At 39.0% G+C, this 27,062-nt stretch overlaps 1 protein-coding gene across 3 annotated transcripts in view; it reads left to right on the top strand.

Moving 5' to 3' along the window:
• The first annotated feature begins 1,879 nt into the window (after positions 1 to 1,879).
• The window catches only part of CADM2 (cell adhesion molecule 2), a 601,907-nt gene continuing 576,724 nt past the window's right edge, over positions 1,880 to 27,062 (top strand). For all 3 annotated transcript variants that reach the window (XM_071563511.1, XM_071563530.1, XM_071563521.1), the window contains exon 1: positions 1,880 to 2,488. In XM_071563511.1, the coding sequence (XP_071419612.1) occupies positions 2,428 to 2,488 (61 nt within the window). In that variant the 5' untranslated portion in view covers positions 1,880 to 2,427. The remainder of the gene's footprint in view (positions 2,489 to 27,062) is intronic.

Below are 27,062 nucleotides of genomic sequence, written 5' to 3' on the forward strand. Positions count from 1 at the left end.
TATGTCTTGTCAAAAGTACAGAGCTGTCAGTTGTCATAATTAATGCAAAAGCACTTCGGGATGGATTACAGCTCTGCCTTAGTGAAGGATTTAAATTGCTTATTTTGTAGGAATTGCTTTTTGAAGTTCCTCCCCCAGCTTAAAAAAAAAAGGCACCTCTTGGCATTTATAGTGCTGCCTTAAAAATGATGATTTGATCCTTTTTGAAACAGTTCTACAATATTTTGATAATCATTCCCCATTCATTACTGCTGTACGTGCACTGAACCCTAAGAACAGATGTAAAACCTTTTCTTATTTTGTATTTTTTCAGTAGCAATAAAAAAGCCAAACAGGCAAAACAAGTATCATCCAACCTACTCATCTATCAGAGACGGACTTCAAATGCTTTCCCTCCTGGGGGACCTTCTAGTGCAACAACTTTGATTGTGTTAATGCAACCTATCAAAGGCATAGAGATGTATGTGGTTTTCCTTTGATACAAAAGTATACAAATACTAGAACATTTCAATGTAATTCTGTAATTTGATTCTGTATTTTATGTGAACATATTTTGGAGAGAGGAGGAACTCAGTATAAATCCTGATGCAGTCTCAGCTGTTGCCAGGCATAATCACCACTTGCTAATGGACAAAGTGAAAGATTTGACTACAGAATACATAACTTCACAGATTCCACCCTCGTCTAGGCTCTTCAAGGCAAAGTTGGCAACTGATTGCACTTCCTTGACAATCTGAGACCATGCACCCTTTGGAGAAATGAGCTCCTAAATAGCTTCCGTTTCCTGAAGGCAAAACTACTTCATCACTTATCTCAGTAAAGCTGTTTGGTGCCAAAGATTGGCAGAAATACAGAGAGGTATAGTGGGAAATGCACTGCCTTGTGCTGGAGAGAAAACCTCATAGAAAAAGAGCCGGAGGAACAGCTGATCATTACAGGTATTTGGGTGCAGGGAAATTCTGCTTTTCTCCAAGATAAAACACCACCATTCCTCCACGGGATGTGCACGGGCAGATCCAGCAAATTAAAAAACAGGCATTCTGGTGTTAGGGAGAAGCTTTGGCAAAAAGGTGGACTATGCTAAACACCAAATACACAGACACAAGGCGGCTGCCTGCCCTCCTGGGTTCCTTACCACGTTCAGAGCCTTATCTTTTAGACCACAAGCACTCTGGGAGCACAAAACGCTTCCGACCCTCCCAAGAAAGCCTCCAAACAAAGACCTTTCCCCAAGCCATTCAGAGTCCGGGCAACGCCGCGAAAAGTCCAGGGGGAGCCATTTATTGCCATTGTTCGCGGACAACCTCCCGAGCGGGGCCGCTCTTTTCGCTGCCGCGGGGAAGGCGCCTGCACGGGAATTCCGGTGTTCTGGGGAATCTGGAGGCTCATCCTTTCAGCCGGTTTTTGCGGGGAGACGGGGGGAGAAGCAGAGGGCGGAGGAGTGTGAGGGGCCGCCCGCAGGCGGCCCTGCCCGTCCCGCTCCCGCCGGGGCTGCTCCGGCTCTGCCGCCGCTTCAGGACCGGCGCTGGACAGCGCCCGCCGCCGGCCACGCCCCCCACGCCGCTTTGCCCTCTCATTGGCTGCAGTGGCGCCGCGGAGCCACCGCCCCTCGCAATTGGCCCGAGCCATCTACTAATCAGCGAGCCCGGCTGCGGGGGAGCGCCCGTTCGGTTTGTAACGCAGCTTCTCATTGGCCATGTGGCCGGTGCCGGGCATCTGCGATTGGGCGGCCGCGCACGCCACTCGCGCGCGCGCCTGGGAGGGCGTGGCCTGTTTGATGAGGGGCGTGGCCTCGACAGGGAGGGGCGGAGTGTGTCGGTAGGCGGTGCCAAGTGGGCGGGGTTCGTCTAGAGGGGCGGGGGCAGTGGCGGGGGCGGGGCCGGGTCGGGGGAGCCTCGGAGAGCCGAGAGTGCCCTTGTGTGTCGCGCCGGGAAGCGGCTGGAGCGGAGCGGGAGCGGAGCGGCGTCCCTGCGCATCCCTCCGCCCCCGCCGCCCGCCAGCGGGACGGGACAGGACGGGACAGGACAGGACAGGACAGGACAGGACGGGACAGGACAGGACAGGACGGGAGACGCGAGCGGAGAGACGGACGGGCACGCCGGCGGGGACGAGGGGAGCCGGCGGGGGCACCTGGCACCGCTCCGCGGTGGGAACCTGAACCTGCCCATTAGCGCCGGAGCCAGCGGAGAGAGCCGCTCTTTCCTCCTCCTCCTCCTCCTCCTCCCTCCCCAATCCACCCCCGCGACCCTGGTCCTCCTCCTCCTCCTCCTCCTCCTCACCCCACTGGATACAGCGAGGGAGACACTGCGGCGGAGGCGGCGGCGGCGGCGGCTCCTGCGGGGGGAAGGAAGCGCCCGGAGAGCGGAGCGGCAGGAGGCTGCGGATCTGCGTGCCTGGCGCCCACCCAGCCCGAGGGGAGCCCCCAGGATGCGGCTGAAGCCCGGCGTGCTCCTGCGCTTCTACAGCCTCTGCGGGATCCTCGTACAAGGTACCGCCTCCTCCCCACCCCTGCCCCACGCGCGGGAGGGAGGGACGCCGGGGGGGCACGGCCGCGGCTCGGGGCATCCCAGCCCCCCCTGCCTACCACCCCACTCCTGACCCGCTCCCTCCCTCGCCCCTCTCTCCGCTTTCCCCCCCTCCCCGGTCGCCCCCAACCTCCCGCTCGGGTAGCGCTATCCAGCGCTGAAGCGCCGCACGGCTGTTAACCCTTCCTGCCCTTCCAGCGTCAGCTTCTTCCCGCCCTCCGTCGCCCTCCGCTCTTCTCCCTCCACCTGCCTCCCCATCCGCCCGACAGTAGTCACTCGTCGAGCCCCCGCAGCCCCCTCCGGCTCCCCGTCCCCTCCTCGCTCGTCCGCCGCAAAACGTGCCCCCGAAAGTGCGGGTTCAACCGCAGCAGCGGCGTGTGCGCTGCAACAACATCCCGAGGAACGTGCGGGATCCAGTCGTGCCTCCCTCTCCGGCGGGGGGGGGCCGGGATGGCGGGGGATGGCGCCGGGAGTGCGTGTCTGTGTGCGAGGCATAAGATGTGCACGTAGGGTAATCGGATGAGCCGCGGGTTCAGCAGCGGATCCCTTCACCATCCTGCTTCCAGGCGGCTCATCCTGCGGCTAGTTTCCAGACTGGATGTATTCCCCCTCTCTCTCCTCCCCACCGCCGCTCTCCCCTTCATTCCCGTTATCCGACCAAGTCAGATGGAGCGGCCGCCGCGCAGGGAAGCCCCCGCGATGCGCTGCGAGGTGCCCGCCCGCCGCGGCCGCCTCCGGGAGCGCTTCCCCCAGCCCTCGCCCGCTCCGGGGGGAGCCCGGCCCGGGGCGCTGCGCTGCCGCCGGGAGTTCGCCCCTTCCATCCCTCTCTCCCTGTTCGGCGGCGGGATGATGGCGCGGACGCCCGGCCCCTGTGGGGACCGCACGGTGCGAGGTGACGGTCGGGGGGGCGGCGGCCCCGGGGGTCGGGGAACCACCGCGCAGCAACTCCCTGCCCTTCCCTCGCTCGGCGTGCGGGGCGTTTCGGTGTGGGAGGGAGAAGCGAAGAGTCGATTAAACTAAGTGGCCTTGTAAGATCTTCTTTTATTTTCTTTTTTTTTCCTTCCCCTTCTCTCGCCTCCGTCGTGCCATTTCACGTCAAATTTAATATATTTCGCGTTTCACATGGCTGCGTCATGTGTCGGGCGATCTCCGGAGGGAGCGGCGGCTGGAAGCCCCGAGCGGGGGCACGGGCAACCGCCCGGGTTCCCCGACACACACGAGCCTAATATCCCCCACACCTCACATCGCCAAGCCCCCCCAACCCCCCGGGCGCCCCCGCTCCACTTCTTGGGAAGTTACCGGCCGAGGAGGAGAGAAGGAATGGAAGGGGAGGGGAGTGCGCTGGGCAACTGCGAAGGACGGTTCCGTCGGGCGGATTATTTGTATTCTTTCCCGATGTTTATGGGTTGCCCGGTACGTCACCGCACAAGGAGCTGCTGTGTTGGAGCTATACAAGATTATTTATTGGGGCATGTGCGGCGCGCTGCACCTGGGGGCTGGCTCCTCTCTGCCTTTTACATTTCCCTGTGAATTGTCAATTCATTGCCCTGCAAAGGAGCGGGGGGTGGGAAGCGTCTGGACTGACTTTCTGTCACCAGTAAAATCGGTGCTGCTGCTGGAGGAGGAGGATTTGATCTTTCCTAAGATGCAATCAGCCGCATTCAGCACAGCGCAGTTTTGAGAGTAAACCAGTGATTAAAAACAGTGATGTCTTTCACTGCAGTTCAGGGAGTGTGCCAGGCAGAATGTAACTCTGTGAACTGCATCAGGTAAAAAACATGTTGCAAGAAACGGGGTGTAGTACAAATCTGACTGTGACTGTGTGAAAATAGCCAGATTGGGCCTGTCCTTGGAGATGGGAAAAAGCGATGCTTAACACATTAACCAGCTTGCCCTCTGCGTGTGTAAAACATCTCCCCTCTCTTCAGTTTCTCACACAATTATTTTGTTGGCTTCTGATTAAAACTTCAATTAAAAATACTTGGGCACTCTGTGTACTGCACTTCAGCAGAGTGCTGTTTCAAAGGGATATAAAGAACCTCTAACAGGCAGGCAGGAGTAAGAGGAAGTAATTTCTCCTATTCTTTTCTCCTAAGGTGAAGGAGAATGGAGAAGATGAATAAATATTTTCTAGAAGACTGTCCTCCATAGGAACTGTATCTGACAGAATATCAAAATCTTTCAGCTCGCCTTACAGTGCAACTTCATAAACGTTGTTTTCTCAGTTTCTGCCATTTGTTTTGACACAAGTAGCAGACACAGTTACCGTAGTGGACACATTTCTTGTTGATAGCTTTATAGTTGCATTTAAAAGTAGTTTTCCCCATTGGCTTGATTGACTTCCCCAAACTGTGTTGTGAAGTGGTTCGGTGGATTTGTTAGATTCCTTCAGTTTTCTGTTTGTGGACTGTGGGACAGGCAGGTTTTTCATCAGCTCTGTATGTGAATAAGATCTTTGTTCTGAAGATTTGAAGGACTCCTGGACTGTAATTACTGATGCTTTCTATTGGTGAAACTGAAGCTAATTAAAGACAAGGTGACAAAGAGTCAAGCTGATGTGTGTCCTGTATGGAAGTGTGCCTTTCTGGCATGGTCTGTGGAGAGACTTGCTTAAGAAATCTGTCCTGAGTATTGATGAAGCGTCAGCTGAGGGAAGAGGACATAGAATAATGCTTCTCAGCTTGTGCGTGGAATAGCATTAACAGCAAGCAGTCCCTTCAGAAAGGAGGCAAACAAGAAGTAAAAGAGGCCAGTGTCAACTGCTTGCTGTGAAAGCGGAGCGATGGAGGTGGAGAAGGCAGTAATAACATGTTGAGCTGAGAAGCAGTTTGTCAGCTGCATTTGGGTATGATATTAGTCGCTCTGCCCTCTCCAGTGTTTGCTGTGAAAATAGTTGGATCTCTGGCTGCGGTTGTTCTTCTGAGCCTGTGTTCTGTAATGATTCTGGAGTACTTAAACAATGTCCCACGGGGTTAAGCTGTTATCTATGTTTACAGCCAGCCTTATTTTTTTTGTTTCCTTCTGATTGTTGGGTTTTTTTTTTTTTTCTTCATGAATTTAGTCTTACTGAGACAAAATTTAACAGTTGTAGAGGAGCATGTTTTTAGAATAACTCAAGTACATCGTCTGAGCTGTTTTTGCAATCTGACAAGTAAAGTTGTTATTGTTAAGAGTTACCACGTGAGAAACGGTAACAATAAAAATAGTTCTGTTGGATTCATAGGATACAAATACAGGTTAGGATTATCCTGGAATTGTAGCTGCTGTAGCCCCCTGCTGTGTGATAATGCAAATGGCATCTAATGCCTTAATGTGCTCGGCTCAGAGAAGGCACTGGATAGTGCTGGGTGTGGGAGCAAATGATCTACTTCCAAGATTTGGCAACACTGGGCAAATCTTCTCAACGTGGTTTCTTGGTGTACTTCAAAGGCTTGAAACCTGTCTACTAATGCAAATAATACAGGGACTTTTTAATTTGTCTGAAACTGTGGTCGCTGATGCAACAAATCAGTGAAGACAGGTAATTGCTTGTGGGTGAGACTCTTTTTCATTAGCCTAGATCTGTTACAAGCAGAAGTAAGAAACCCACAAACAAACCTAGATGAATATGCAAATAACTACTTCTGAGATCATCTAAGCTGATTTAAGATGAAGTTGTCACATCTCAATATCTTCTGTATCTAGATTCCGGTTTGAATTTTCAGTTGATTTTCTGTTAGCAAAATCTAGGCAACCCAGCGCTGTATGCACAGGGGTTGTCTTGACAGCAAAGTGTTCATATGCTAATACAGTGTACAGCAAGTCAAACACATGTAGTTGTAATTCGGTAAGTTCTCTGAGGATATAGACAATTACAGAATAAAAGACAAAAGTTTTAATACCATCTTTATTTGGAGTATTTTAGACACAACTTGAAACATCAAATGTGTCACTCTACTTGATGTTGTTTATCTTTATACGACTTCCACCAATCTAACCAAGGTCTGGTAGGCTTAATAGCTGCTTAGTTTCCAGGCTAGTTCACAGTTTATAAATTCTTTTACTTGATTTCCTCACATATTTTTATTGAATGTCATCATATAGCAGTTCATGTTCAGGTTTAAACATGACATAACTAAACAATCCAGATTCCCACTGATGGTGTCACACAACTTTCCTGTGGAGTACATGAATAGGAGTCCTCACTCACATGTTTATCACTCTGGCATTCAAAGTATTTGTCAAATTTCTATCATCAAATCAACAGTAAACAGTTTTGAAGTTTCTCATCAAAGCAGTAACTCCATGGAAATGCTGACCAACAGAGGCACCTCTGTTGAAACAAATAATTTTTTCTTGTCAACTTTCTTGTTAGTTTCGTTTCTTTTTTCTTTTTTTTTTTTTTAATTTATTTTAGAAATGTAAAACACTTAATCTCATTCTGCATTTAAATTTACTGGTCAGTTGTAATTCCATTATAAGGTACTGTAAATGTCTCTAAGTTTTAGTTTATAATTATAGAAGCCTTAGTTCTCATAATTAGCTCTCTCATCACTTTGGATGGATCCTACTATTGACAAAATGTATTGAATGTGATGACTCTTATTCTTTCCACCAACAAATTAATCTTTTAATATTGCTGTGTAAAGTCAAGATTGTTTTTGAAGTGATTTTTTTCCTCTTGTTCATCACAAATGGTGATTAAGAAACTGATAACAGCTGTTATGCATAGAATGTACGTGGGCATTTGGTAGTTGCTGAGAGAACAGCAGTATAACCAGTGTGGTTGACTGTGTTAGAACAATGATTAGAACAATGATTCCCTCTCCATTTTATACTTAAAAAGTAGAAATGGAAGGTGTCATTGTCCTCTTAATGCCTTTTCCAAGAGAAAGAAGGATTACTTCAATTTTGTTTTAATTGAATTAACCAGCAGGGAGAAACTCTCAAAAGTTAGACCCTCTCAGAACAATGCAGAGTCTTCTGTGGAAAGAATGCCACTGACATGCTTTTTAAAATACAAATTCTAAAACAAATGTAAAATAGTAAAACTATTTGATACAGTTTAGTATGTGTGTCCTCTGGGATTGCACCGATATTAAGTATGATCTTAATGAGCATATCCATTCTTCCCAAGGAGTTTTTGAGGTGTGTTTGAAAGGAAGGAAGGCAAATACCACATTCCAGTGACAAGGAATACATTGTCAAATTGTGATTACTCTGAGAAATTTGCCCTTGAACAATTATCTTTCTGCATAATGAAAACATTTTGGAAATAATTTAGTATTTTCAAAAAAGAATGTGGGTGTCTTTGCAAAGGTTCTTAGTATTTTGCAGATTTTCTCTTTTTTATTTATCTCTGAACATATTTCAGAATCTTTTCCCTTCCTTTCATAAATGAAATTAAAGACAAAGACTGAATGTTTACAGTTTCTCTTATGTTAATGCACTCAGGATATCAATACGTAAGGCATTACCATAATAACATCTTAAGGGGGAGAGGAAGAAGCAGGGAACATTTATTTCAGGGACTGGAGTCTGTGTAGTGTGTCTTCCAGTACTTTCTTTTATACTAGTGTTTTGTGTGTAGGACTTCATAACATGTAGAACTTGGAACAGGCACAGAGGATTCAGCAAGGAATGTAGATGGTCGGTTTTGTTTTAGTTAGATTGAAAGATTCCTCCCTATCTCTTCCTTTCACAGTGTTGGCCTGTCTATCACCCCATCTCTACCCCTGTCTATAAATGTGAAAATTAAAATCATACTTGCATTCTTTGCCATCCTTCTATTTGCAACATAGAGATCTTGGGATCTATATGAGCCTTCTTTCCTGAAGCGTTTTTTGCTGTCTTGACAAGTTAGGGATTTTTAAGGGAAAGACCATTTCTTCAAAACCATGAATTGAGTTGTGTTTACTGCTTTCTAGTTTAATCAAATAGCTCTTGAAGAGCGTGAGTGCTTTTATAGCTTCACATTTTAAGTACGAGCAAATCACTTTTAATATAGTTTTACATGACTGTAAATTCATACATTTAACTTTTTTCTATTTTGTAGCACTCAGTTTAGATTTCTCCTTTTTTCTTACAAAGCCAATAAAGAATATTAACTGTCCATGGGCAGCCGCTCTTCAATTTCAGAAAAAAATAATTACTGTATGGTCTATGTTTCTCAATTTGTACCCCTAAAACTCTTTCAGAGCTGAAAGCTTCTCTGTGTAGGTTTTGTTCACATGGAGAGACATTACTGAACTCCTCTGCAGCTTATTCTTTGTTTTGTGAGTGGCTTTGGCAAGGATTAGGGTTTTTTTTGTAATATAGTGTGTATCATCATATATGCAGTATGGTGGTTGTATAAATAGCTTTGATATTTCCTCTGTTGTCATCTTTGTGTAAACACTTTGTTGACTGCCTGTCATTTTCTTAGTTGGATGGGAAGGATAGTGCAAGAGAGGTATGTTTCTTATGTTAGAGGTAAAAATATCCTGGTTATATTTTAAACTTTCTGTATACCACAGTATTAATCAAACAATGGTTCTAATCATGGCAATTCAATTACTAAACCTTAGGTGAAGTAACCAGAGTATGCTATTACATGCAAAAATAATTTGTGGCCACAAATGAGAATGCAGTTATGGCTTTCTGGATATCATCAATATTTGCATTACTGCTGCTGCTTCTGGCAGAAGCTGAATAGGCAGCACAGCTTTACAGGCCCATCTAAGTCTTAAAACTGTGTGGTTTTTTTTTCAAAGTTCAGCACTGGAAATTCAACAACTGCAACTGACTGACAGCTCTGAAGAGAGTAAGGCCAAATTACTTCACAGCAGCAGTTGTAGTAGGCACAGGCACTTTAGTATTTTCTGTCTGTTCTGATATTTATCCCAAACTGACCTACATCTGCTGGATTAAGAGTGTAACTTGACCTGCTTTTATTCCTGCTATGCTATAAGGCAGGAAGGCTGTTCTGGTTAGTCCTTAACGAGGGGGAAAGCTGTACTAGTTGAAGCAGAAGCAATTGAATTTCTTTCAATTAAAAGATTGTACAAAATGCCTAATGTCAAGCTCATTTAATATATATCCTTTTCAAAGTCTTTTTTTATATATTTTTTTCCTTCCTTGAGTGTTAAAATGTTTTTTATATGTGAGGTTTAAATCTTGACATGCTAATTGATGTTTCATTGTAGTACACAGAAGAACAGTGAAGAATTCTCCACTGATTTGCACAGTTTATATAGAGAAAGAAAAATTTCATTTGATAAATGAAAACACTTGTTCACACTCCAGATTAGCAACTGAAACAAATTTTTTATGTCTTCAAATGCACAAAAATGTCGAACTGCAGCCATTTGAAAATTGGAAAATAAATGCAGTGACTAAAAATGTTACTCACTAAACTAATTAATATTGAAGAATTAACAGAGTATCCCAAATCTGTGACTGGTCATAAATAGTATATTATGCTGTAGTATTTAATTTACATGAATTCTTCTGTTAGCATCGCAGATAATAGTAGCGAAAATGAGAGAACTTCTTTTCTTTGGAGGAAACCTTAAACTAATATGGCAATTTTTAAGTGGCATGTGAAATATCTTCTTCATTTGAGTAAGCTTGGCATTGCCGTTTTCTCTTAATTTTATGATTTTTTAACTTTTCCATTGCAGTTTTCTAATAGTGTTATTGATGTCTCCAAGCTTGTATCATGTAGCCTTGTAATACTATGAAAAATAGGTGAGATTTGAAGTAATATGGAGGTATAAATACCATCTTGTTCAATGATAATTGTAGTTAATGAGAAATTATATCCGGACAGTGGAAGGGGAATCCCTTCAATTTTAAATTAAATCCAATTTTAGCAAAATTAGAAACACGTAACTTTGAGGAGCTTTTCGGAACTTAGATATCAAGTCTAACAATTAATAAGACATTGCATGTTAAAAGAGAGTGTGTCTCATCTTTTGATAGAAAACCAAATTACCAGTGAAGTAGCTTTACAGACTGTGCTTCCTTTAAAGGATGAAGTCTTCAGTCTAGCTTGTCTTCGGGTATATCTTCACTGCTGCTTATATAAACACAATCAAGATGATGTGGTTTTGAACATATTAGAAGTTATGTATGGGCTAGCACCTTTGACTGTTTGCCCAACTTCTTCAGAACATTCTTATCTCATCTGGATTTGTTTGTCAATTATTTGGCATCTCTCTCCTCAGTAAATGTGAAGTTTGTGGTTTACAAACTGCTGGTTAATCCTTCTTTTTGGAATGTAAAATGCAAAATGCATGCCATTCTTAGAGTCAGTAAATCTCATTCACTCTTTAAAGAGTGGTCCAAAGCTCACATACTTTTCCTATAAAATGAACAGTACTTTTCCCATGAAATAAACTTGGGGTTTTGAATTGGTTCAAAATAAAATTGTTGCCTGCTTCTTAAGGCATCTTTGTTTTGGAAATTGTAGTTCATTATTGCTTTGCTGCATTCTGAATGGTGAATTTTGGAGGCTCTGGGGAAGGCATATAATCAATAGAAATATATGGGCCATTTGTTTTTATTTATGATAGAGAAAAACCTCAATGGCTTATAAGACTTATTTATGAGATGCTCACATATGTTTAACACACAAGATTAATGTAATTTCAAAATAGCTAGGAGTATAAGGATAGGTTTAAGTGGCTAGGTTTTTATATATCTTGTGAAAGCAATAGTTGGAGGGAGGGAGAGAAATGTCTTTAAATATAATATGATTGCAGAATTTCCGAAGCTATCTTTGGATTTTGAGAAAAAGAATTATATCAGATTGTGTACCAATTTGTCTTTGTTACAAAAGCAGGTGATACTCCTGTTCTACAAAAGAACAATTTTCTCCTGATCTGATGCAAAATGGAGCAACAGGAAATCTGGATAAAGAAGGCAGTTAAACATGTCCTATAAAGGATATTCATCATTTGCTGTGACATCTGTATTGCAGGATTTGGAAGTGCAGATGCATTTGTTGTTCATTAGATTATATCTATTGCAAACTGAAATACAGTGTAAATTCCAACAGGAAACTACAATCCAGTAGCCTTTATCATATAAAGTAAACAAATGAAAATTTGTTGTTTAATGAGTTAATATCATAGAGGTGTTGTTTTCTTGTTTTGTTTTTTTTTTCCTTTTAATTGGTCTTTAAATATTCTTATCATTCAAACTTCTTCTGGAAAGTTAATATCTTTAGAATGAAATTTCAAGACAGGTGACTGGCTCGTCACAGATAAATGCAGAGTAATCTCCCTTTAGGCCTTGTCTGCCTAGGAAACCTGTCAAGAAAAACAAACTTCGTTTTCTTCTGTTTGCTGCTGCAAGGCTGGTGATGGGGAAACAGCAGTAGCCCTACTCTGTGTGCATGAGGGATTTGCCTTCTTAAGATTGTGAGGATAAAGGCTTCAAATTTGGATCCTGTCCTGTCTGTTTACATTGATGTGTCAATTCTGCGAAGAGTGAGCCATGTCATGACAACCCAAAAGTGGCCATCATGGGTGATACGTAGGTCTGGGGACAGATGGAGGACAGGGAATGTAGACAATTTGCTTCCTCTAGGAGTAAACCTTCCCTTCCAGAGTTCCACAGAAGCCTTAGCTGTGAAAGACAAGGACATCTGTGAAGATTAGGCTGGGACAAACCACTGTATGACTGCAGGCTTGCAGGCTGTGCCTATTCACCTTTCTCCTGCTATGGCTCTCCACCTCTTCCTCTCTGCAGGAAATGGAGCCCAACACGTAAAGATTTTAAGAGAAGTGTGTTCTGTACTAGCTATGAGAGGAGAAAATACCTGAGAGAGACATGACAGGAGGCTTAGATTTCTCCCCCTCGCCCCCCTCTTTATTTTCTGTTTTAAAATTATCACTGGTTTTTCCCCACTATTTCACTGCCTTCTTCAAATGTGCAATCTCTTCTGTCCATTAAGAGCCTGATTTTTTTGCATCAGTACAGCATGGAAGACTTCTTACAGGCATGGCTAAGAAGGGGCAAATTTGTGAGCTGAAAATACTTCCAAAGCTATCACATGAAAACCAGGAATCTAGATGAATTTCAGCAGGTTCATACAAATGTGCTACCTGAGAGCATTTCAGCGTAGCTGCATTTCATTTTCCACATTCTAAGTTAAGATAAAACAATTGTTTGATTTGAACATTTGATTCGAATGCAGCTAAGACACTTTGTAGGTCCAGTTAACTCCCATTTTCTCTGTAATGTTACAAGACAGGCCATCTGAGTGTAGAATTCATTATTATCCAGAATACTCACAGTATCAAAGTCACTTGTGCTTTATTTCAATTAAGAGGCTTACAGAAAAAAATATAATGAAATGTATATTAGTATTGGAAATTGGAGTTGACGTATGAATATCAATATCAAAGCAGAAGATGTCTTTAAAAATGCAGTTCCACTCCTATTACATCCTTTTGATGTAACTGAGACCTTAGGAAATCTAGCATGTCTAGAAAAATAGAGTAACTTTTCTGCCTATGTAGTGATGTGCTTATCAAATTTAAACACTGGCAGCTACGTCTGTAAAACTTGGTTAGGAGTAGGTAACTTCTTAGGTGCTGCTGTTGTCTCCTGATAAACTTCTGGATTGTTCCAATACACCTTTCTCTTTCTCTAGAAAGGGAATTCCTGACATGAAAACTTTCAGTCTAACTAACACCTAAAATAGCTACCTATTTCAGAAAGGTTTCTGCTGTTTGCAGAATAGAAAAGTAACTGTGAAACATCTTGCATGAGCTATAATTAGTTCTTCTTTAACATGTTACTGAGGATCTCAGGATGTCTGCATCATGAATATCATTTTTGTATCTGGAAATCATATACATACTAAAAAGTGTCAGAATACTGAATGGGGAAATCAATACAAATACAGTATTTTGGTCAAATTAGAGAAAGGGTCCCACAAGGAGTATTAGGGATGGATGAGAAATCCATCCAGTGTTTATGGTGCTTCAGAACATTATTTGTATTGTTACAAGTCTCTAACACTCTTGTGCTATGCATCTGTCATAAGCAAGTGTTTGTTTTTGGTTTTGTGGGTTTTCTTTTGCTCCACAGTATACGCTTGTGAAGTATCTGTATTGGATGCTTTAATAACTCCTGACAAACTTATTAGTGTTGTTTCTTATGGCAATGTGGCATATTTCATTGCAGAATACACAAACATATGTGAATATAGATTACAAAAATAAATCAATGGATGATAATATTTGAAAACTTTTAAACAGAGAACTAGGTGGTGCTGTTCTTTCATCTTTGTTGCTTAGCTAAATCCTTAAGTATGGACTGAGAACACCGGGCTACTACTTTTCAAAACTGAATTTAGATGTCCTAAATGTTTGAAGAAGTTATTGTTTCAGATTTCATTGAGAATAGCACTTGGCGAGCTAATAACTGCATGATACAACACTTAGGAAAAAGAACTTTTGCATTGAGCAGATGTTTTAGTTTTATTCAGTGGAGTGATATACTTTCTTTTATTCTCAGTTTGAATTAATTCAGAATTAATTCAAATAACTTTTTTCCCTCTTTACTTGGCTGTATATTTAGGATTATTTGGTCTGATCAGTTTAGCATGTTGAGATGCATGAACCTTTTAAATTCTTTTTCATTGTTAGTTTCTTAAACACTTCAGGACTAATTTGCTAACAGCACAATGAGATCATCAATAATAGCTGGAAGAAATTTGTTGTAATTGTGTAGTAGCAGTATATAAACCACAATTAATTAAGCAAGAAAACCAATTTATTAAATTTTCTTCCATTTACAAAAAAATATAAATTTTTAATCACTGTCTTGTCTCAATGCCATTAATGCTGCACTAGGAAATAGCAATACAAGATTATAATGAACTGCCTAGGATCTGGATAGATTTGTTTTATCAGTGTTCAGTGTTGCAGCAGAATAATAAATGTCTAATTAGAATCCAACTTCAGTATGTAGCACTTTGGTAGAGAGTGCCTCTCATTGACCACTGCTTAAACTAAAATGTTGAAAGAACAGATGGAAGATAAATAAAGGGAAAATGTACTTCTGCACTGAAAAAGTGATGAAAATGTGCTTTAGCTAGGTCAGAGTTATAAATGTGTTTGCTCTAAGTACGTAATTACTTATTCAGAAAATAAGCTGCAGCTGTTAATGGAGGAGTGTGAAAACACTTTTTCTTGGAATTTATCTCTCCTATTCCTTCTAAAACACTGAAATATATAGAGTGGAATCTGAAGCAGAAAGTTTTGGTTGCACTTTTTGATTGTTCTTTATTAATGATAAAATGCTTTTACTTGACTCAAATTGGAGATTTTGTGACATACAGAAATAGCAAACACATAAAATTTCAAATTAACATCTACCAACGTTAGAATCCATAATTAATTTCATGTTGATTTTTGTAAGATTTCAGTGTCACAGATGTAGTTATTGTTGATCCCATGTTTGAAGAGCATCAAAAGGTGTTTTGATTTGTTTTTGGAAACTGGAAAGAAACCTGAAACAATTCTATTTCACAAAGAAAGATTTTAAAAATCCCTTTTTATTCCTGAGAATTAAGTATTCCTGGTTCTGAAGCAGAAGTCACATTTTACGGTACTCTATATGTTAATTGACTTAGCAGAATGTTTTTGGTTTGTACCATTAAAAATTATTAATAAAAACTCACTGCCAGAGTTAATTCAGTGCTTAGCCCTTGCTTATTCCAGAATTGTATCTTAGAGATAGTGGTTCAGTTTGCAAGGGTTAGCAGAATTTTAACTTTTAAAAGTGATATGTTAATAGATTATGTGTTCCCTGTAACTGGGCACAAGTGTGAAGATTTCTGAATGCATACTGTAAATTATTGAACTAGGAACCTTAAGAAGTTTCTGCTTTCTCCAACAACCTGCAGTCTGTGGATTAGCACATACTCATCAATATTGGAAATACTGATTTTTTGCAGAATTTTCCTCTTTTTTCAGGAAAGTGTTGGACCCCTGAATCAAGTCCTTCCATATGCAAGTGTCCTCCTAAAGAAACATTTGACTGGAAAGAAAGATAATTTATTTCAAGTAGTTACTCCTTTTCAATTCTTCTGATCCAACTAAAATTGACCATTTGTGTACTGTATTTTAGGTGGATCTGGGATGTCAATAAATAAATAAACGAGCACTTCTAAGTCTTTCTGCACCAGCCGACTCCTTTCAAAGCAGCAAAGTAACACCATGTGAAGAAGTGAAGTGTTAGAATCAGAGCTACTGTTGTTTTACTGAAAGATCTATCTAAGTTACAGATGCTATTTAAGAATCTAATTTAGCTTGTTGCACTGAGAATGTCCTGTGATTTCTACATTTCAAAATAACCTTTAGAAAATGGATGCTGGTTGATCCTCAGATCTGAGGAGTAAAGAGAGTTATTATTATTTTGAAAAACAGCATATGTGATAAAAATTCATCTTAATTTTTTCTGTTCTATGTAGGTTCTGGCAAACACAGTGATTCTAAAAGCATGAAAGGTGTCCCTGCCCATAGCAGGGGGCTTGGAACTAAATGACCTTTAAGGTTCCTTCCAACCCAGACTATTCTGTGATTCAATGACTCTTTGATTCTGTGATCGCTAAAGCTTAGTTTTGTTTTCTGAGTACATTTAAATAATGTGAGATGTTTTGGTTTTCGTTGTTTTGGTTTTTTTTCCTTTTTCCTCTCTCTTGAATATTACCTGTGTGTGGAAGGATCTGAACTTTTAGGTAACTTCTGTTAGAAGTCATTGAGAGCAGCACTACAGGCTTTTTCCCTTGGCTTACATTGCAATGAATAATTTATACATGGAGTGCAAGATCACACCATATATAAGGTTACTTTTCTAATCCACGAAAATGCCCCGATTTAAAGGAACCATAAAATACTTTGCATTTTTATTTGTGAGAAAATGGTATTTTTTTTCAACATTCTTGTATTTTCAAGGTCTCTTAGGCTTTGTATTCCATTTTCAGATTTTATTATCTTCTAACCTGCTCTTTCATGTCTTCTTTCTGCTTTATCTAGGCTTTTAGGGTGGTTTTTTTTTCTTCTTACATCAGTGTGCTGATGTAAGACTTGATACTTTGAATGCATTAAATCAGTTGAAGAAGTCATCTAATTTGGGGCAAAACATGAGGAAACCATTCTTATCTGGAACTTCAGCACAGGGTTTTCTTATCTCAGACCTAAAACAGGGTTTTATGGGATTTTTTTTTTCTTGTTTGGATTTAAATAGTGATAATGGAGATAACACTAAACATTAATGTCTGATTTAGTAAAAGTGACGACTAAGACCAACTTAAATTCCATGTTGTCTATGGAAGTGATGCTAGTTGTGAGTAGGAAACAATAGAGAACTACCTTGTCTTTCATAACAATATCTCAAATTTTGCATGGCTGCACCACTTTAAGTTCTTAGATACTTCCGTTTGGTATTTCCAAGTACTTCCCCTTTGTTTTCATAGTCTCAGTTGCCACAGTTACAGTAGCTGTTTACTTTAAAATATAGTTAAAGCAAAACTCTTTAGTAAATCTACAGTACAGAGTATGACTTCAGTTTGTTTCTTCAGTACAACTCATACTTCAGACTAAAATTAAATGGGAGTATATAGAGAATTTAACTGGAAGTCTTTCTTTCAAGTATAACAAGGAAATATTTAATATTTAGATTAAGCTCAGTGCTTAGTCCTTCTTTTCCCTGATAATGACATTTCACAACATTTGGACGTAACTTTTTTAAAGTCAATACTAAATAAATTGAGCTCTAAAGCTACTCTGGCTCATGATAGTGATACAGGGTTTATTCAGAGTTTTTTTATAGTGTTTATCATGATTAATTCCTCTTGAAAACCTCTGTCTCTGCATAATGTTGCAAACATAGGGGAATTAAATGAAATTATGAGATAGGCAAAGAATTGTTTGTGTATATCCATCTGGATCAATACTGAAAATAAATTATTAGGAAGGATTTATCACATTATATTTGATGACTGTAATTCAGTTGTATATGTGACTGCATAAAAATGTTCCCAATATTCAGAAAACAAGTTTGTTTTTTTTTTTACCCCACAGCCACCTTTCACCCTCCCCCTGCCCCTGAAGAATTTTAAGTGTGTGTGAAATTTTTCTGGGAACAATTAAAAAATAGATAAAATAAAATAAATAAAGGACTAACTCTTCTGCCATAGAACCAGCTATGTTAAACTTTTCTGGGAACAATTAAAAAATAGATAAAATAAAATAAATAAAGGACTGACTCTTCTGCCATAGAACCAGCTATCTAAGCTGAATCAAAGATGGTTGTCTCTTTTCATCTGTGAGGAACTGTATTATTTGCAATTCTGTTTATTTTCAATGTGAAACACATAAGTAATCGATATCAATGCTCGGATGAAACTGAGATTTTGTTACTGTGATTGAATTACTTATGTGTTGTTATTTACAGTTTTGTTGGAATTGTTGAAATGTGCCGTGTACCTGTTTGTGAAATTTCAAAGGTGCAGTCACAGTATGTGAAAAGTCATTCATGTGTTGGCATTTTTCTCCATTTGAGGAGTTCATAAACTGTAAATCTGAAGTAATTGCTGTGTAGAAACCTCATACATATAGCAGGACCATTTTATCTATGTTTATTTGTCAGCAGCTGCATCCCAGAATGAATTTGTTAAACAACACTATTATTCTATAGTTTACACTCATGCATGCCTTTAAGTTGTCTGATGATCCCAGCAAATCAAAACCTCTCTCTCCCCCACCTCAAAAAATTCTGTTCAGACTAAAGTACTAAAATTTGTTCAGTAAAGTGATATAATAAATAAAGCTTTTGGCCACCTGAAAATGATTGGCTGTTGGCCCTTTAAATATTGCTGTGTCTGCTGGCAAACATCTTTCAAGATTTTCACTTTTGAGGCTTTCTCGTCTCAAAATACCATGTGACAAAGTATGAAGTAAAGCAGAACTCATCATTCTGTACTAACTCTTGTGTTGAGCCTGTCTTATTTTACCTGAAGTTTATCTACTGAGTCACAGTTCACCAGCTTATAGCAAGGGGAGGGGGCTGAAAAAGGAGCTCTTCAAATAAGTCACCGAACTGGAAGCATCAGTGTCTGCGGCTGAGCTAATTATTAGCCTTGTGTAGTTCATCTTCAATATATACTTGTTTTCCTTACTCTTCTGTTTGCAAACACAGCCATTTAAATTTTTGTTAGTACCTCTCCCATTCTTAGTGAAATTTTTTAGTATCAAATCATCCTATCACTGCACTAAACCAGATCTAGTCATTACTCTTAGTTTCTATTCATAGTCTTCATGATAATATAAAGTGTTGTAGTAGAATGCTAAAAGCATATAAAATTCAGAGTTTTGAGTGAGTTGTAGACCAGCTTAAAATGCAGTATCCATAGTGGTCAGTAGATATTTACATGTAGAAGTCTGCAAAGAGTCAGGTTGTTTCTTCTATCATTTAAGAAAAAATATATTTGTTGAATATAAATGTTTTAAATACTTTTATACATAAACTTGTAAACTATGTATAATATGATATACACATATATATTTTAATGTTATAATTTGCATCACTTGGTTTGCACTGATAAAGCTTATAAATTAAATGTCAATGCACAAGTTGTCTTCTGACAAGGAAGAATGGGCAAAACTAAAGAGACTTCAAGTGCAATAACTGAAGTGCTCTGAGATGGAAAAGTGAAAACTTCCCCTGAAAATGTTTATTTTTTCTCTCTGTAAATAAAAGTCCCACCACAAATAAGTACTATTTGTTTTTTAAGTGTTGATGTCAACACAGATGAGTTATGGAAGACCTGGTACTAGCTGGTTCAGCAGAGTCAGAATTATGCAGTTCCAGGTCATTGTGGGTCATCTGGTTAATGCTGGATGTGAAAGGCTGTGCTACATTCCAGCCTTTGTCCTACTTTTATGAAACAGATGCTCTGCACTGAAGAGACATTATTAATTTCTATGAAATGAGTGAGTGTGTGCTTGCCCTTCCTTAAGTCCAACCATTTTAGTTAATTTTGGTTAAATTCTTCACTGTTTGTAGCTGCAGGAATTCATATGCTTAACCTGTGAATTTTTTTTAGACTATAAGATAAGCAGAACAAATTGAAACACAAGTGTCTAATATAAATACTTCCAGTACTTTTAAGCTTTTCACTTGTTTTGCAAGCATTTGAGCTAATTAACCCTGGCAAAAAAAAGGGTAGTTTGAAATGGTAACAAATGTGTTATTGCAACCTCCTTTTTTCACAAAAACAACCTGAAATTTGCGACACCAGGAGTTCACTTGAAAGGCCTCTAGTTTTGCATTAAATATGGTTTAATAAGCATTTTCTTTCTTTCTTTGAGATTTCTTTGTTAAGCAGTAGTTCTCCTGTAAAAGATTAGGCTATTTACTACTAGGATTGAAAGGTAATACATCTAATAAAATACAACAGTATGAATTTTATTGTGTATGTGAAGTACATCCACTAAATTTCCAGTGGCAGGTGTATTGTTTTTATTACTGGCTTCCATAGACTCCAATGAGGAGAGCTGCCAAACAGATCTTCTGAATGCACTTTGCTAATACCAGAGTTTAAAGCTTAATCTTGCTAATCTACAGACCTGAGTGTGCACATATGTCTGAAGCAAGCACCGTGATTTGACCCTCAGAACTAATAGATCAGATTCTTCTTAAACAGGATTTAAAGAATTAGGGAATCACTAGAACTTTGTAAGAAATGACAAATATTATTTCTCAACACCTGTTCAGAAATCTGCTTCATTGCTGACAGTTAACCAGAAAAATGTAGAAGTAACCAAACCGTACTAATAGAAAAAAAGGAGTAGAAAAGCAGTTTGATACAGAATGACAAAATTTCTGTGGGCAAGATGCATGATATTAATGCTCCTCTTAATTCTCTGACAAACTTCTAAAGTTGTTTCATGTTTCCTTTTTTCAGAAGCTTGAACTTAGGATCAAGTTTCCTCAGATGACTAAACTGAATAAGCAGATCCATTCCTCTGCTGATCATGGCAAACTGTAGCAAATAATTGAAAATACAAGGACAGTTAAAAGGAAAAAAATAATAGGAGATATGGGCACAAAAAGGAATCGCAGAGTTGGTCAGTGTCTCATAACTTGTTTGCTGAATGGTGTTTCTGTTTATGCCAACATAATTTAGTATCCTAAAATTCCAAACCTTCAAGAAATTGTCTAGGTAGGGATAGGCATAACATTACTGACTTTGGAAATAAAATTTAACATGGCAAAAGCCCAAGTGAAGCACTGGAAAAGAAGATTATTGGATGAATAGCATAGTCTATGTGCATTTGATACTACAATATTGTAAATATTTTTTTTTGGCACTTGCTGTTGTTTCTTGGCGAAATCATAGGCTAGAAGACCTAGAAGAGGTGAGTGTTGCCTGATGCTCAGCTTTCTGCCATTCCTTGGTACCTGCATTCACATGGTAACATATTATGGTGAGTTAAGAAATAGGAAAATACAGAGTTCTGAAATTCTGTGTGGAAAGGAGAGGGATAGAAATAATGTACAATAACATGACAGAAGGGAGATAAACAGAGCATGTGATTTGAGGCATGAGAGGGGGGACTATCTGCTGTAAAGGATAGGAAAATAATATAAGCAGTTTCAGATGTAAAAGATAAGCAAAGCTCCCAGCTGTGTCAGGCTAGTTTGGACCCAGCACAATCAAATTGCAATTTATAGATATATTCTCAATTCTTCATTACTATTAATAAACTATATGTTTTGTGCAAACTTCAGCTCCATATACTTCCTGTAATAAAAGAATAAAATACTTTTTAGGGTGAAACAGTAAAGGAAAATATATCATTATCAACTGATTATTATTTTAAAATTGTACAATTTTATATTATTTTCCTTTTCACCTTTTTTTTTATATGTAGCACCTCTTTAATAATGATATACTTGCTTCTGTGGTTGGTTCTTCCTGTGCCTGATTTCAGAAGAACAGCTCGAGTGATTTCCTCAGTTCAGTTTTTATATAGTGACAAGTATCTCATACTTCTATTCCATATGCTGTGTGCTTGAGTAGCCTCAGTCCAGAGGGTGAATATCCCTCTATGAACAGAACCTATATTAATAGTTTTCTGAATATATATCAGCACTAATCTGCTATTCTAAGCTGCCACATACTATAGTCCCTTTTATGAGTCAAGAATTCATTTATAAATAGGACTAAGAAATTTTTGTTACTAATCCTTCCTTATTTTTAATGTCTACTGCTGCTGGATTACTCCACTTGTTATTTACAGCAACCACAGGAACTGTCACCTTTGGAGCTCATGCATGTGACTTTTTTTTTTCTTTTTTTCTTCTAAACTGTTAGCTTAAAAGAGGAAACTCTATATAGCATGCAAAAGGAGTGAATAGCTATAATTTCTCATTTCAGGCTGTTGTATTGGTCCAGTGCTTTATGTCTTGAAGTTTTTTCTAGGTGTTAAATTGTGCTTTTTCCCAACACCGATAGTTCTTCCCAAGTTTATCATCGGTAAATTTAATTAGCACATTCTTACCTCTGTGGTAAGTGTTGCTTATGGGAATGCTAAATAAAGTTTGTCCAAAGAGCAATCTGAGGCTTTTCAGATATAAAACAAAAGCAAGTAGAATTTGTTTTCCACATGATATGTGAAATATTTATTGTCTTAGAACAATCTGAGAATATTTGATTCCTATCATTTGCATTTAAAAAAGATAGGGTTTTTATTTTTAATTTTCTTTAATGTATCCAACATGGTATTTCTCACACTTAAATATTCTACAGCTTCTGATGCAGACCTAGAAATTTGCTTTACTTTTGAATCGAAATTCCATTCACATTGCATTAGAAAGAAATTATACAGATGGAAATATTTTTCCTTCTTCAATCTTCTTTATACGTTCGGTGCAAGACTTTACTTGTTGGCAGTTCTTTTTATTCTCCTTGTAATCATTAATTTACTCTTACCTTGTTTCATCTTTATGATTACTTTTTTTTTTTAAATATAATGGTTTTAATAGACTAAAGTAAAAATTGATCAGCATGGTCTCTTGATGCAGCTCTATTCAATCAAGTCAGAAACTTCTGAATAGGTTTTTGGGATTTTGTCCTGTGATCAAGATGCTCTTTCCAGACAAACTCATGTGAAGGTGCCAAGTCTAAGTATTTGCCACATCTCAGTGGTGCAGATGCTTTAAGTCTTCCTTTTGTCCTTCTGAAATGAAAATTCTTTACTGTAGGCTGTTTGGTTTTGCCCTTTTTTTTAATCTTCTAGTTGATCTGAAAAGTTTTCTAGTTGTTCAGTCCAAGGTTGTTTCTGCTCTCCTGATTTAGCTGCATGCCAAAACAATGTGTAAAATAATATTGACTCTAGTTTATCCTTTGCCCGAAAAGAAACCCCAAAACAAACCAAAAACAAACCCCAAACAAATCCCATCTCAAACAGATTTCTCTGTTCCCATTACTGGTACTCAATGTCCTTCAATGAATATCTGGACAGTTGAAAACTTTAGAAATGAATTAACTTCTAGTGGTGTCTGCTGACAGACCAAACCCACCAAGTTGTTAACAGAGATTGAACTTGAAAAGGACGCTCTTCTACAGGACTTGCAAAGTTCTTCTGTGTGCTAAAATCACAAAGACAGAAAACTAATGTAATTTTATTTTTATTATTCAATTAATTATAAACATATACTTCTGCCTTTGAATAACATTTTTTAAATATGCCCCTTGCAGACTTGCAGGATTTTCTTATAACTTTGAAATAGAATGTAAAGTTACCTGACAGTAGAATAAAGAAATTTCTGCTTAATATAATGTTAATATTTTTACTAAACTAAAGCTGTTCACCTGGGAACAGTATTTTGGCATTACATTAAATTAACAAGACTTCATTGATTCTTAGTGCATATAGTTATGAAGTGGATTCTCACCCATATATGGTTGTTTATATAAAATACGTGAGTTCTACATTTATAAAAGCTTCTTATAACAGGAATTGCATTAGTCTGTGTGTGTATATACATGTGTGTGTGTTTATAATTAAAGAAAAAAAAGGATTGTAATATCTGGTGTATTAAATTATACTTGATTATTTTGTTGTAAGTAATCAGTAAAATATGTCTTGGTATCTTTCTACTTATGGCAGTTCCATGTAATGTAAGTCAAGCTGAAGTTATTTTGGCTTACACTTTTTTCCCCTAAAAGTTTACAACAGTTCACTTAGAGTAACTTTTAGAAAGAAGGCAGAGGACTTAGCTTAAATAACTCTTAACTGCTCATGTGTCTTCTATATATATGCTGTAGAAGTGGGCTGCTACTCTGTGTGCATATATAGGTAAACTCTCTTAGCATATTTTGCAAGCATGTTATTGAACATCCAATCTAATAGGTATTCAGGAACAATCTTCTGTTTCTCCTTTGCTTACTCATACTTCTAAAGCACTCCCTTTGCAGAGCATATTACAGCAAATCTTTTGAAGTGTTTCATCAGAAACTGCAGGTGCCTAAGACAAGTGAGACACCCGAATTGCTGCCTTGCGAAATCTACTCATTACATGGTATTCAGACCGATTTGTGTTTATCTACAAGTCAATTTAAAATTCAGTTCTTTCAGTAAGCACCAAGACAATGGTTAAAGATTTCTTTCCATCATAGTTACTGAAGAAAGAAAAACCAATGGTATCAGGTAACTGATCCATTTCCACTAGATTGTTTTCAGATATTCACTTTAATGTTGGAGCAGATCAGAAAGTAATAGCTAAAAAAAAATTGCAAAGTTGTTGTTATTTGCTGTGTTTACCACAAAGGGCATCTGTAAAAATCTCAAAAAATCCAGGTGCATATTTAAAAAGTAATTTACCTTATTTAAATTATTAAACTGGGGATGACAAATTATAAGACTGATTCATTGTTTATTTTAGCAGCATCAGTTGCCAGAGAGATTGCTATCCTCCTACATTGTTTCTAAACATTTTTGCTTGGGAAAATGACCAAATTTTTCATCATTTCTGACTTTGCCAGGATGCATTTGTTCTGTGACATAAAGCTGTTAGATATGCTCTAAATACTCTGGAAATTACAGATCGCTTGAATGGCAGTGTTAGTCAGCATCTTCAGCTGTTTTGGCCTCCAGGAGGCTGTGTAAGGGTGGTGGGTGGAGCACACAGTGCTGCTCAGCTGTTGGATGTGGCCCTGTGCCTCAGTGGAGGTTCTCCTGGTGGCATCCCTGTGTGCCTGGCAGCTCTGAGGGACACGGAGCAGCTCCTGAGGCAGCTGCTCACTCCATCTCTGAGTGCCTTTGGCTCTGTACTCGCCTGTATGGATAGAGCTGCAGCTGGAGGTGGGGAGGAAGGAGATGGCACAACCACTCTAGGGGAGCAGTGAAGGTTATCAGAGGAGCCACAGCAGAGAGGGAACACTGGTGCCTGCAGGAGAGGAAAATGGAAGCCATGAAGAAGAGGATACAGCAGTGAGACTGGATCAGAGCAAGAGGGAAGAGAAGCTGCAGCAGTGTGTGATAAGAAGAGAAGGGTCTGTGGAATACAGCCAAAGAGGAGGAGGAAGCAACAGCCATGGGCCTCTTTAGAGAAGTTAGAACAAGTGAATCAGACACTGCTTAGAACTTTAACAGTATAGAAATATTCAAAGTATGGTCATCAACATTAAAATTGTCCAAGCAAGAACACGTCCAGGTAAAATGATGTACTCTTTGTCCCTCCTGGTGATGTAGCATGACAACCAGATGACCCTGGTGCTGCTGAGGGTTTAATCTGTGAGCTTGAAGCTCAGGATACAGCTGGCATGCTGTTGACTTACATGTGTCTTTGCACTTGGGTAGTGTTCTGGGACACTGATTATTTTACTCTGATTTTAAGACATCTTAAATTTTCTCTTCTGATAGGTAGAACAATATTATAGCCACCAACATTTGCAGATTTGATAATAATGAATAGAATTTCTTTTATATATGCACTAACTCATAAAATATTTCCTAACTACAAGTGCTAAACAAGTTAATATACCTGTATGTTTTTTCTTTATTTTGAGTTGTGTAGTTTGACTGTCCCACACATTGCAAAAAAATGAAATATAGAAGTATAGTTGAACTGGGACTCTGACAATGTGCCAAATATGAGTCAGTCAAAAAAAGAATCAAACGTTTTAAATATAGATATTGCATTATTCTAAAAGAATGTAATATGTAAAATAAAACAAAACAGTATTATTATTTTATTTATATATGTGTATAAATAGATTGCATAAATATGGATTTATATAAGATTCTGAGATATTGTGATGTTCTAAACTGTGCAGTAAACCCTGATTTTTTAAGTCATCCTGAAAAAATCAGGAAGCTCCAAGCTCTTTTTTTGGCTTCATGTCTGGTTCTGCACAAGCTAAGAGTACTCTTTCATGATCCATCCTTAACGCCTGTCTGAAATTGCCAAATTTAGACACATAAAAAATCCCCAACAAAATAGCCAAAGCCTAAAGCTAATACTTCACTCTCCCTCTTCCTTTTTGTGTGTCTTAGATTGTTCAGGTGAAAGTGAAAAATACAACAGTAGAAGACATGGGCATGTTTTTCTACATATCAGGGGACAAAGGGGAGGTTACTATATCCTTTTCTGAATGTAGCTTCCTCCTGGCTTACTGGAACTATTTTGACAATTTTATATCTTCTTTTATTTGCCTCAAAGTTTATGACCCATCTGTTGGACATAAACAACCAGCAGATCCCCTTGGTTTGCAAGAACTGCCTGATTCAATGGCATTTAAAAGCAGAGCCGGTTATTGGATAGAGAGGATGTTGTGTACAAGGGGTAGATGTGTATAGGATTGTAGAAGCTTTTGTAATACAGTGGATATTGGGGAGTAGGGAATTTGAGTGGCTTGTGGCTGAAAAAGAAAAGGTATGACAGTCTCCACTGAGAGCTTGTTCTTTCTTCCCATATTCTATTGTCAAAATCTCTAAATCAGCCATGTGTATGCATGCTTGCAAATGATTACTATCTTAAAAATCCTGCATAAAAGTATTTTTATTCCATTTCGGAACATCAGAATTCCCTGAAATAGGCAGGTCTTCTGATACTGCAAGTGTCAGTGCTCCTTCTGCTGCATTTGCTGTCAACTTCACGTGCCAGCACATTACTGGACTGTAGTGCAAAGCCTGGAAAGTTTTATCTATGAAATAGCCCAATTTTAGTGTTAATGCTTACTTGGTTCAAAAACTTTCAAATCATCTGTTTTTTGAGAATAGCGTTTTTTTGCACAGTAAAATCGCTACAGCAGAGTAGTTTTATGTAAGTTGATACTCCATGTTTGTCAAGGTAAAGTATATTCAGAACACTGACAGTGAACACTATTAGCTTTGTTACTGGGCCACTGTGGTTGTAGGAGATCTTTCTGGTCACTTAGCTTTTGTGTTTAGGGCATTTTACGAAGCTTTCCAGGTTTTCTAAGTCTCATCACCCTTAAAAAGCTCCAACTTGCTATCAGTTGGTCAAATAAAATATAAATACAGA

This window comes from Pithys albifrons, chromosome 1 (assembly GCF_047495875.1).
Source record: "Pithys albifrons albifrons isolate INPA30051 chromosome 1, PitAlb_v1, whole genome shotgun sequence".
Classification (NCBI taxonomy): domain Eukaryota; kingdom Metazoa; phylum Chordata; class Aves; order Passeriformes; family Thamnophilidae; genus Pithys; species Pithys albifrons.